The sequence below is a fragment of the Falco punctatus genome (assembly GCF_963210335.1).
Source record: "Falco punctatus genome assembly, chromosome: 6".
In the NCBI taxonomy this organism is placed as follows: Eukaryota; Metazoa; Chordata; class Aves; order Falconiformes; family Falconidae; genus Falco; species Falco punctatus.
Genome location: NC_137585.1, coordinates 24,343,300 through 24,356,279, shown reverse-complemented (window position 1 = coordinate 24,356,279; position 12,980 = coordinate 24,343,300). Strand labels below are relative to the sequence as shown.

General features: G+C 43.9%; 1 protein-coding gene across 7 annotated transcripts in view; it reads left to right on the top strand.

Annotated features, from left to right (window-relative positions):
- Nucleotides 1–11,019, top strand: part of ERC1 (ELKS/RAB6-interacting/CAST family member 1) — a 302,544-nt gene extending 291,525 nt beyond the window's left edge. For all 7 annotated transcript variants that reach the window (XM_080393515.1, XM_080393513.1, XM_080393510.1 and 4 more), the window contains one exon: nucleotides 4,296–11,019. In XM_080393515.1, coding sequence (XP_080249641.1) covers nucleotides 4,296–4,433 — 138 coding nt within the window. In that variant the 3' untranslated portion in view covers nucleotides 4,434–11,019. The remainder of the gene's footprint in view (nucleotides 1–4,295) is intronic.
- Nucleotides 11,020–12,980: the final 1,961 nt, after the last annotated feature.

Below are 12,980 nucleotides of genomic sequence, written 5' to 3'. Positions count from 1 at the left end.
TCAGTTTTACTGTCCATAGCCTGAGATTAAACACTACTTTATTTTTGTTTGCCTTTTTTCATCACTGTTTTTGTGGAATTGTTAATGACAGGAAAATAACACTTTGGGGGGTAAGCCTCCTCCATTTAAATAAAATTTTAAAGGATCTTAGCTTAATATTTCCTTGTTTACATTATGGCATAAGCAAAGGCCACAAAGGTTCTGTGGAACAGCACCACAGTTCACCTAGTGTGCATATAAAACCATAGCATCCTATTAACAATGAAGTTATCTTCCCTCTGAACATCAATTAATCTTTAAATAAGTTCTAGAATATCTTGGACTAGAGAAGCACAATGCCAGCTACCTTCATGGTGAACCACTTGAGATTTTTTTCACTGATGGAGTTTAACTATAAATGGAAAAGTATTTCTATCGTGACTTACTCTAAACCCAGGAAGGAAGGCAGCAGTGTTGAAAGGTGTCTGAATCTACTGCAGGTTATCTGCAAGCTTCCATTCCCCTGAGATGCTGAAGGTCCTTTCTGTTCTTCTTTCGAAAGATAAAGTATGAATACTATGAAGCACTTCTGAGGTCCTTACTGTCCTTTACTTTCTGAGCTGTCTGCTTTTACTTGTCATCAGCTAGGCAAATATATCTGGCCTTGCCTTCTCTTTTTTGGTCATTTCTATGAGGCAAGTGCGTGAATCTCCTCATATCCTCCAGCTGAAAGTGCCAACAAAAAAAGGACTGTTAAAACTCCTCTATTTTTTTATAAAAACAGCACAGGGAAGATAACACCATTTTCATTTACATTCAGAAGAAGAAAATACAGGAAACCAGGAGCAGAATTGATAGTAATACTTTTGAAGAAACTTCCCTAAAATTTGGACTGCCGAACATCTAGGTGAATCAAGTTAAACCATGGTGAACGGGATGTTCCCCATTAAGGAGCTTGTCTGAATGAGGAGTGACGTATGCTGGTCACAGCTGTTTCTGAAAGGAATGACGTGAACGGAGATGACATACATGATACAGAAATGCTGCAACCAGCCACATAGTCAATTAAGATGTCTTTGTTTAAGTAGAAATCACATTATTAAACCTAGATGTTCTGAAGCTAGCAAACTCAACACAAGGCTATCATTGCTACTTTTTTCAGACATTTCATCACAGACATCTGCCAGCCAGCTGTGTAGACTTTCTGTCTGCACTAATTTGCAAAGCACTGCTGGCCTTCAGCATTCAGAGCTGTCTCGTTTTGGGCTCTTGATGGTCAAAAACTTATTTCTTGGAAATGTTGTCTTCATCTGGTTAAGTTGGCTACTTTTCTTTGATTGCATGTGATTTATTTTAGCTTTGGCATGGGCTTATTTTGTTGGGCTTACCTTGATTTTATAAGGAATCTTATAAATACATAAATGCTGACTAGTGCAGCGAGAAACTGGGACATCACCGACTTTGCATTACTGCCCTGCTGAAGACAACATCCTGCAGGATTCTCCCTCGTCCACCAACCTCCTTTCAGTTTTGAAGATTAATCTCTTTGAGCTGCTTCTATGTGGGATTATTTAATTGCTTTGTCCTTTCCTGGAGCTTCAGCTGGAGCATTTGGCTGGAAGGCCGGGAGGAGGGATGCTGTTGGAGGGACGCTGGCCGGGCAGGTGGTGGTGCCGGGCCGGCAGGGAGCCGTGCCCTGCTTTCCCTGCTAACACTGCCCTCTCCTGGTTCTCCTCTGGGCCGGGAGCGAGGCCCCTTGCAGGAGCCGGATGAAGAAAAGCAGAATGACATCGTTGGCTACTTCTCCTGTTACTTGCTGTGCTGTCTCTCCCGGCCTCCACGACCTCCCACCCTTCTGATGAACGGCACCGTGAAGTCTTTGCGCTGGCCCGAGAAGCCAGGCAGCCCTGCCTCAGGATTCAATGCTTAAACCGGTCCTGTGAATGTACCTGCGGTTAGGGGCTTTGCAGGCTGCCTGAACCGCTGGGGTTTCGCTAGGCTGAGCAACCGGAGAGTCAGAAGTAGTCCCTGAAACCCACTCTCCTGGTTTTTAATCCAGCACTTCTCCTAGCTGGCTGTGCTGACTCTTTCAGTCCTGCTTTAGGCTTATCCATCCATTGCAAGTTTCCAACTAATAACTCTGCTAGGCTGTTGGAACCAGGCTAATCGCCTATCCACAGCGTGCTGTTCCTGAACCATTATGGGTTACTGTTGAATTCCCCCCCTTCTCCCCCGAGAGCCCTTACAGAGCCTGGAGTGCTCCCCTCCCTCTCGTTTTCCCCACTTCCCCGGCTCATGTCACTCCGCAGAGCAGGATCAGGTTGCTTTTGTATTGTGATTCTTGGCATGAGCCCCTCTCAGATTCGTATAGCTGTTCTGTGAGTATGGCAGCCAGTAGGAACAAAGCACATAAGAACACATTAAACTAACATTCAGCACGCAAAGCCCAAATAATTTACTATATGCTACCCTGCCTAGTAAAGGGAATAGTGTAGCAGGCTTACCCTTTTAATTTCCTTTCTCTCACTTTTGTCTACAAAGTCTGTACCATAACTTCCTTAAAAAGCATTTATATTTATTCTTTAGTGATTTTTGGGCTGTTTGGTTTTGCACAGTATTTCTTGCAGTAACAATCTCCTATGCTTTGCTTGATGCCATCACTAAACAGAGACATACTGTTGTATCTGATTAGAATTCTGATTGTAGAAGTATAACCTTTCCCACTGTGCTGTGCTCTTACAGTGGTGAAATAATCCCTGTTGTCCAGCTGCCTGACAGTTCTCTCTTTTTAAAATCTACAACGAGTAGTGTTACAGAAGTACGAAATACAGATCAAGAAATGTGTATAGTGATGACCAGTTATCTCTTCAGGGACAAAAAATGCCAATTTGACATTCTTTCCATATCATATATCAACACAGTAGAGTTCCAATAAAAATATTAATCACTTAAGAATGAGAAATGTTACAGGACTGACATAATACTGGAAAAAAAACCAAATTTAAAAGAAGGTTCGAGTGTAGATAAGCTAGTTGCTACAGCTGCTCACAGTGACAAAGAACTTTGGATGCAGAAGCTTGCAATAAACTTCAGAATCCATCTAAGCGTATGTACGTGCTACAGATATGCTTGTCATATTCATAGGGAATATAATTTATTTGAAGAAAATCGTATCATTGGAAAAACAGAAAGTGTTTTTTGATTATATAGTATGTGAAAGAGTTATCTGCTTGAAAGCTTATCCAATCTGTGCAGCTATGTCATCTGTCTAGTAAGAGATGCTGCTTCTTCTTGTTCTGTAGTTCTTTAGACCACTGTGAGTACAGTAATCCCTAAAATGTTTGCACAAATTACAGCCTTACTTGAGATTCTGCACAGTTCACAGGCTAGCATGGACTTTATCAGTTGCTGGACGAATAAACAGGTTACTGAAGGCAGATGTTTCCTGGTCTTCATTAAGACTCAGTGGGCCCCTAATTCTGGCAATGGCATTAGGCTTGGACCTAAAGACTATGTTCACATACACTCCAAAATGTTGCATGGCATGGTTTGTAACACTTGTTGGAAAAACAGTTAATAGACTGTAGACAGAGTGAATAAGATAAAGTTTTGAAGTTCCATGTCCTGTTCTGAGACGATTGTAGTAATCTAACCAAAGAATGATCCAACAGGAAATGCAGAGTTAGTAAACAAAAATTGTGTAGGTTCCACCATAATGGTGTATAGTCATCTTACGACTGAGTTAGGAAGCACAGTTTCTGAAAATTAATAATTCCACAGAAAAATCAGAATTCTGGTTCACTGGGTGTATTATGTATAATTATATAACATTCCTACTGATTTTGTATAGGAGATAATTCTGAAGTAATGACCTATGAAACATCCTGTTGTTCATGAATAAAGGTCAAAGTAGTCAACATACTGGCAAAATGCTATATCGCTTCTGGAATACAGTTGCTTTCAGAAAAGCATTCTACAGAAGAAGTTTTTCTTATATTTGTCATAGAACAACTTATGCAGAAGTAGGTAAGCCAGTTTGTTTTCCCATGTAGACATGGCCTTGACTGGGAAGGTCACAAGCCTGGTCATGTAGAATGAAGAAGTGAAATAAAGAGAGAGGAGAGCATTCAGTTTCTGGTGAGGGAATCACCAAGGGAAGATGCTGATCGTGGAACTGCCCAGCATGTTTCACCTCTGCAAACTCCCTTTCAAAAAGTGGTGGTTTATCTTAGCGCAGAGCCTGCAGGGCAGACTTTGTTACACAGTGAACACGTTTAATAGCAAAGAATGACCATGTCTCTGTGTGTTTCTTGCAGCTTCGTGATGAGTTAGAAAAGGGCGAGAAGGAAAGTGCAGAGCTGCAGGAGTTTGCCAATGCCATCTTACAGCAGATAGCAGATCACTGCCCGGACATCCTGGAGCAAGTCGTCAATGCACTTGAGGAGTCATCATGACCTCGGCCACTAGCCCCACCGGAGCAGCCCACCAGTGGCCAAGCCCAGTCAGTCCAAGGAGCCATGAGAGGGGAGAGGAATGTGAAAGACAAAAAATGGAATAGAAACTTCTGGTGCACCTTTTACAAAGAAAACAAAAGCAAAAAAAAAAACCTCTAAAAACTAGATGCTCTCTAGGTTCTTCCAGACTATGATTAATCAGTCACGTTTTCATTCATTTTCTCACTGCCTTTTACTTAAGAATCCAATTCCCTATTGACTTTGTTGGTGGTGACATTTGGATACAGCTAAGCAGAGCTCTTCCGAGTCTACTGAGCAAAGAAGAGGGGATCCACTGAACACAAGCAGCATTAGTTCTCCACGAGGTTGCAGTAGGGTAGCCCTTGCCTTTCATTCATTTATTGCTTTTTTCTCTCTCCCCGCCTCCCCTCCCAAAGCTGAAATCCTGAATTTCATAGTGCTAAAACCAAACTTGAGTGTGCTCTGATTATGGCTTATGCCTGGCCAGCATCAGCTAGCTAGCTCAGGTCTTGCTACCTGTCTCAATGTTTCTTACGTTCTTAAATAACAGAGAGAGGGGAAAGTTTCCCTATTTCTTCCTGTTTGTCGCTTCATCTAGCAGCTGGGAAACAAGGTAGGCATACTGGTACTTTCTGTTTACTTTGATTTTTATTATTCACTGATCTGACTCTGAAGTGCTGAGTGGAGCATTTTTTCAGGTAACTGTTTTCATCTGTTGGTTTCTTGGACTTTTTAGCTGAGGTTTCTCATCATAGTTCTGTTTCTCATTTTTATAGAGAGCTCTCTCCCTTCGAGCAGGTGTGGTCAACAGGTCAGCTCCCAGCTTTAACTTGTGTAGCTTGTCCATTGCCAACTTTTCAAGCCATAGCTTCGTGAACACTAGCTGCCACCAGAGTAGTCTTAGCCATTTTGTAAATGAAAAAATTGCATCATTTAGCTTGAAAGTGTGATTTTAAAGCTGTTAGGTAAATCAGTAATATAGTTCTTACTATAATGATAATTTAATTTATTTTGGTTTAGCTTAGGTTGACGAAGAATGAATTTGAGTTGAGAGCAATAACCCATTCTTATAAAGAGAGCATCTCTGCTGGAGTTGGCACCCAGCTGAGTTGATAGGTATAAAATCACAGCTTTAGTTAAACCAGTGCAATTCTTACATGTATATGAGAGGCCTTAGTCTCATTCCCATCCATCTTTGACACTCGTTAAAGCCCCTGCTGATAGGTAGTATGACCTGAAATAGCAGGTCAGTTTGTCATTGTGGTAGAAAGTCAGAGTCCTATTTTATGAGTAGGACTTGGGTGTTCGTTCTTGGACTATGCATTAATGGGGAGACACGTTTTTTCCTGGCTACCATTGGTTATGTGTGTCTGGGGGCATCTGCAGGACAGAACCCTTTAACACGTCCCCATGTGCTCCTTAAAGGAGTTGTTCCCCTTCAGCTTTCTCATATTACTTAAGAGAGTGAGGGGAGGGTGAAAGGAGACCAAATATCAACACAGCAGTGGAAGAAAACTTAGTTTTCTAGTCACTAGCTAATTATGAATTCTCTCAGTAAACCTCCCATTCAGAGCCTGCAGTGACTTACTACATTTTGAGCTCAGTCACTAAACTGTTATGCTAAGGAAAATGTTCCAAGCACTTTCAGGAAAACTGCATTTCTTACACCTTTCAAATCTGTAGCACAGCTCCCCTGTAGGTCTTTCATGCCTTATTTTTATCTTTAGAAGTGACAAATTGCTTCCAATAGAAGGGAAATCAGCAAAAGTTTAAGGGAAGATGTACCATCTTCTTTTCAAACAAGCACTGAAAATTGGGTAAAACTGAAACCTTAAATACCTGTAGACTGTTGGAAATGATCTGATTTTTAAAAAAATCACATCCCAATTCATTCTACCATAATGATTCAGCCGAATGAACTAGACCCATAACCGTGGCAATCACTAGGAAGAAATATGTACGTCTCCAAAGGAGAGGTGACTCACGCCTTTTCCATGTTTTGAACTGCCAGTGCTTTGCAAATCAGGAAATGTAGCTTTAGTTCTTGCTGTGGTAGCAGTCTGTGCCTGAAGCTTTTTTTGTCATGGATGAGGAGAGTAATGGGAACCCGAATGTGTGCAAGGGGGGAACGCCGGAAGGCGCGTAGACAGTGACTGTACGTACCACTGAGCCGTGCCTCACCCCAGAACCACCCCTTTGGTCCCATTATTTGAGTCAGCACATTTCGATAGGAGCTGTTGTTTTGAAATCTTTCCTCTTGCTTTTTCTTCATCACCCCTAATTACTCACTCAAGGAATTTAATGCCACCTGTAAAAGCATCAGAGCCATCAGCCTAACATCATCACACCACTGCCACCACTCCTGACTATCTCATTAACTTATATGGTCAAATCTCCAGCTGCCCTGGTTCCCTGCTGTAAAACAATCCCTCCTCTGTGAGAAGCTGTGGAATTCCCCTTATCGATGGTTCAAATGACTCCTGCTTGTAAACCTCTCACTGAGATGCTCCTTGATAGCGTTTCTGCTGCAGGCAGGGGGAGGGGATGGGAACGAGGAGTGGCCACTTCAGGCTATCACTTCAGTTCCCTTGGTTTACTGCATTGCCCACACCGGGCAGGAAAGTGCTGGTTCTTCTGTGTCTTTAACTCAGCCTGTGGCTGCGTTTCTAGAGTGGAAAATGCCCCAGCCAAAGACACGGTGCTGTCATGACAGCATGTGCAGCATCCATGCGTCAGCAGCCAGGTGAATCTCCCTGTTTACACATCTCCCGGCCTCTTCCCCGAGAGGATTTGTGAAGCCTGGCTAGTTTTCACGCTGGCCATTTGGTCTTTTATCTCCCGGCCACACACCTGCTGTTCCTCCCATCTGGATTGTTGGGCCTTTGCAATTTTTCTCGTTAACTGCTGTTATCTTCTAGGTCTTCTAGGCTTCCCATCTTAAACATCGATCTTAGACCTCAATAAAGTGCTTTCAGGGAGAGAGCAGATCTCATTTAGGAACAGGCTTGATCCGACTTGATCTCCATTGAACTATTGCAGGCAATATCGCTGATCCTGTGTTGACCGAGATCTTGTCGTGGTGAATAGCTGGAGGAACTATGAGATTTGGGAGGTGCTGCTGGCCACAGCGTAATGCTGAATGCGACCAGTGAAAGCTTTTTCTTTTTGCTTGTATGGAGTGCCGCACCATGGGCCTTAGGGCAACAAAGGCATTTTGCTATCGTAACCCATCATGAAATTGTTTATCAGACACATGGCAGAAGGGCTGTATCTGTGCACGTACTGCGATGCTCATCCAGTCACCTGACCCACCACTGCTCTTTTAAAACCTTATACCCGAGTGTCAGCGGCCAGGCAGATGCAGTTTCCTAGCACAGTGGTCCTGCAATGCAGCAGCTCTCGGAAATCAGGGGCCCTTCCCAGAGAGCCCGGGGAAACTTGCTTTTTCTTCTCCTGGTGAATGAAGTTCTGTTTGCCATGGGAGCTGTGAAAGTTTTTTCTTTCAAGCTGTCATCTGTAGAGAAACTGAAAGATGTAAGGACTTAAGGAGCTGTCTGTAGAAAATTAAATAGATCATTTTAGCTGGGTTTGGGCTAAAAACCAACTGAAGCCTGAAGCCCATGTACAGTGTAAAAGCTGACACCCCAACCACGCTTGTTCATGATATCCATGAGTTCAAGTATATATTTTCCTCTGAATCCAGCCTCATGTAAAACACTAAAAGGATGTTACAACACTAAAATTGCAGGGCGAGGGCATGAACACTGTTTGTGATTGGAAGAAGAATTGCCTGGCATGCTCCCAAATGAAGCTCTAAGCTTCTAGTGTTCTCTCTCATTTTGACTGCCTCTAACCAGTTTTCCCTCTAGAAAATGCCAAACCCTCTTTGGAGTATCTGATTTTTGCCAAGTCAGGGGGACAGAAGGTGAAGGTCTGACGTGATGCACAAAACTCTGTGTGCCGTTTCTGGTTGCATGGCTGGAATATCCCTTCTCTAGCAAATTTTCTGGTACTTTGGGGCTCTCAGTATTTTGCACAAGGGAGCAGTTATGTCATAAATCTCGTAGACATAACCTTGGTTTTTGAAGCAAAAGGGGAACCTCTTTTCTTTTGCCCTGTAATTCCCACCCATTCTGCTGCTAGTGCTCCATTTGTTGGGAAATTTTGACATCTGATAAAGGTTGACAGGGTTAAGTCCCCACTGCTGTACTAATTGCCAATCGTTTCCACTGGTGGGATCTTTACAAAGGATGTAGAGCAGTCACGCACTGATACCATTTTAAAGCAAAAATTTCACTACGTAAGTAACACATGTATTCCTCAAATGACTGCGATGAAATGTAAAAGGGAAATAGTACAATCAAGGCGTCTGATATTTAAAGGAAGCCTTTACTCAGCTCAACACCTGCACTGAAAGGGGAGCTGGAGAGGGCGCAGAAGGCTGCGGATAACTAACACTGCCCCAGCGAAGCCGGCGGGGTGGGGAGGGCTGGGCACGGGGCGTCGTGGGGCATCGCGCCTGGCGAGGCCAGCTCTGCCAGCCCCTCTTGTCAGCACGGCGAGGAAAAGGAGTGTTGGGGGGGGGGGGGGGGTTTAAACGAAATAATTTTTTTAATTGTTTTTTCCACATAAATGGAAGGAACCTTACACAACAGCAGATCCTTCTGAACAAAATGGCTGTGTCTGTTGACTATTTTTAAAAAAAGAAAAAAAAAAAAAGAAAAACTCTTTCAAAACTTTTTAGTGTCAAAAGCATAAACACAGAAATCCTGACTTTTTCCAGTGTGTGTGGTGAGTGCTGTAACCCCGTCATCAGTATCTCTCCTGACTTTTTCAGGGGTGTTTTTTTCCTGTTTTGTTTTCTGCTTGTCGATATTGTCTGTGTGGTCCTAAGGCTGGGGCAGTTACCAACGATGTGTGTCTGTCGTCGGATTAAAAAAGATAGTAGTAGAACTGAAAAAGATGTGTTTTAAAAAATATATAAAAATAAATTTCATCAAAAGGAATTCAAGTAAAGGCGCAACAAAGCCATGACTCCTCCTCTCGGGATTGTATGGAAAAGGATTTGTGGGCTTATAAACAGTTGCCTTTCATGGGCTTTTGAGGTCCAAGGCAGTTTGGCCTCTTAGGAAATGTTACAAACCCTGTATAAATTCCTGCTTTCCCAGGTTTATACTGTACATGTATAATACAGAAATGGGCAGAATGACACAGTATTTTGGAAATCAATCTTCTCTGGTCACAGTTATCAACACCAGGTGTCCCTTAAGACAGGAACCACTGATGTAAATGGGCCAAATGCTTTGGCCAAATTTTCCCTGTCTTCTCAGTCACACTGGTCAATACCAGGGACACATGCAAGTGCAGATCGGCTGGTGCAGGTAGTTGTGTGTAGTTCCATTATTAAAGTTTTATTTCTTTGTGTCCAGTATTGGTCACACAGCTCAGCGGGTTGTGGTACAGGAAAAGACTAGCAGCCACCTTCTGCTGCGGTTGCATCAACAGCTTGCAGTGCTTCAGAGGAACAACATGAGGCTAAACTGGCATGTAACATAAGCAAAAAACCCCACACAAATCGCTTTACCTATGAGACTAGGTAAAGAATTTCATTAAATGAATGTATTATATCAAATTTATCATACGCTGTTTGTCCCCGCTTTGCACTTCTAGTTTGGATCTTGAAAATCAAGCCAATCAGTTTTGCTTTTAATAGATATTTCCACTTAGGTTCTCGGTGTTTTGGTGGGGTTTTTTGTTCAAAACATTGTTTTTCCATTTGGAAACTGGCAACAAATGGTTCTGTCAGTCATGTGTACTCGTATTTGTTATAAAATGTGGTTCTCTAAAAGCCAAATTTGAGCCAGATTTTACAGGTAGACATCGCTTCTTTAATCCACCCCATCTTCCCAGCTCTCCGTGGACATGGCCAAGTCTCTGTCCTCCCTGCCTGCCCAGGGGCAGCTGCATTTGGCCCTTACTGACACACTCATTACAGTGTATCTGGGGATGCTTTAGTGGCAGAGGCCTTTATCTGTTCAGATGCTGAAAGAGGTTGAATCAAACGGGACCACAAACAGGGGAATAATTTCTGTGCTAGCTCAACATGCTGCTCCAAGCCCACTAAACTAAATCTGCCGTTTCCCTCCAAGTCAGTAAATGAGGAGAGCCACACATGGTTCACAAATCATTTGTGGGGTTAAAAAAACCTGTGGGTTGCTCCATCCACTCCACAGAGTCAGATCCCTCATTTGCTTTGGAAGAGACATGTTGCACTTTAGCAGAGGGGCAGACAGGCTTTGGGGATGGGATCTAGTGTACTTGAATTCCTTTTTGAAATAACAGCAGCGGGAGACATTGATGTCTGTGATGCAAGTGCGCACGCTGCCTTCAACTTGTATGTGTTTTATTGCTGGAGTCATGTTACTGACAGAATAATGAAATTGCAAAGAAAATGTGTTATATTCAACTTTGCCTTGATAATATAAACACTTTGTTCATTTTTTTTTCTTCTTTTTTTATTCACAGACTAAGTTCATCAGGAAATTATAAAATTATTTAAAAATTCTGTGCCGTGTCTTCATTTCGATGAATTTTGGTGTGTCTTGCTCGGTGTCCTCTCCTGCGTGCGCAGGGGCAGGGGGCAGGTAGGAGGGCTGAGTGGCTGTGTGGCTGTTCCCTGACACCAGGCTTGAAGTCCCATGTGTTGCCCACCTGCACCATTGGAACAGCCCTGCTGGGGGTCCCGGCTGCACCACCTGCCTGGCAATGCTCATGGGCATCGCTGGGACTGTGTGGTGAAGGTGCAGGGCTGTCAGTCACAGAAGTGTCCCAGTTAGCCCAGGACTTCACAGGTCAGGTAAGTGGAGATATAGCAACTGTGTTTGTAGTCAGCTGTTTCCTTCATCTCTCTCCTGCCTGTTTTCCAAGTAAATGTGACTTAAACATTGCTATTGAGTGACTGAATCCCAGATGAGCATCCACTGTTGAGTCAATGTTGGGATCACATCTTACGGAGTAATGTCCCTGGAAAACCTCACTGTGCAAAGGTCAGAAAGGCCGTCCTACAGAGTGTATTTCTGGTGAGACCCAGACGTGGGCCCTGTCCCCATGGGAGCAGGGGAGAGTCACTGCTTCCTGACGTAAGATGAGCCATGCCCCCTGCGATGCCGGAGGAAATGGGCTCTACCCGGTGTCCAGTCTCCAGCCGCGTTCTGAGGACATGGGAAATTGCCTGAGAAATGTCACCGTAAAAATCTTATTTTTCTGGCGTTTTTAACTGTTCTAAAGAGAATAGCATTGCAACATAGGGTCCCACTGGTAAAACAATGTCCATGTTAAACACACTCCACCAGATTCGCCACAGCTGTCCTGAAGCCCCAGCGGACCAGACCTCCCCAAGTCGAGACACTTTCAAACCAGCTTCTCTCTTAAAACCTCTCCGTTTCTTCCTCCTTTGGTCTGTCTGTGCAACCAGCTTTTCTCTGGGCTTTCTTGCTGGCCTTGTCCCTTCTGCTTTCTGTAGATATATCAGTTCAAGGGGCTCTTAAGATCCTGACTCGCTGTTTCCATGTGAATGACTTCATGTGTGACACGAACAGGCATCCTGATCTCAGTGCTTGGACGTTCCCCTCCCTCTGCTAATTGGGGTTCGATCACTTGGGCTTCAATCGGGCATCTGGAAAAAGGATACGTGGGGATTAAGGGTCTCGGGAGCTTTGAAAGGAAGAGTCCATTGGCCTTTTGGTTCCCAGTCTGTTTTATGTTTGCTTGAGCGTCTTTGGCTGAGAAGGGGATTCGTGATTCCCGTCAGGCCAGGGTGTGCCTGACTTTTGCAGCACAGTCCAAATCAGCTGAATGAAACCACATGCCACATAACTTTAACCAATTGCTGTACAACAGGGTATATGTCGTTCTGAAAGCAGCACAAATGCCATTTCTGAATGGCTTGTCCTTCTGAAAGAGGAGGACAAGTGAAAGGCAAGAGTCGCAGCCAGCACCAGCAGGAGAGCACATCTGCAGGGAGAGCAGCACATCTGCAGGCAGAGCTGAACCAAGCTGCTTCAGCCCACACCAGCTCTGGCTGCTTGGTGTGTTGTACTGCCGTATCCCCACAGGCTGACTCACATTTTGGATGGCCCATAACAATAACACAGTTCGCACTACAAAGCAAAGATGCCAAATCCCTTTTGTGCGTTATCAGGTTACATTTTATGCATTGTGCAGTAAAACACAACAAGGCATCTGAACAAAACTGTCCGTGCTGACTGCTGCTACTGTGACACAGAACAGGCGAGACAGCAGTGGAAACAGCAAATGGTCAGCCCTGGGATCAAACGCACACAAATGTAAAACATTTTCCTTTGCGCACATTGCAAAGATAGGGTCATAAGGGTGTGTGGAGCCCCTGTGTTACTCAGGCTCCCGATTAAATATGGGCCTTCTGCAGTATTATAGCCAGGATGACTTTGTAAAACCTGCACCAGTGAGGGAAACTGTGGAAACTACATCAGCAATCCACGGGGAAGA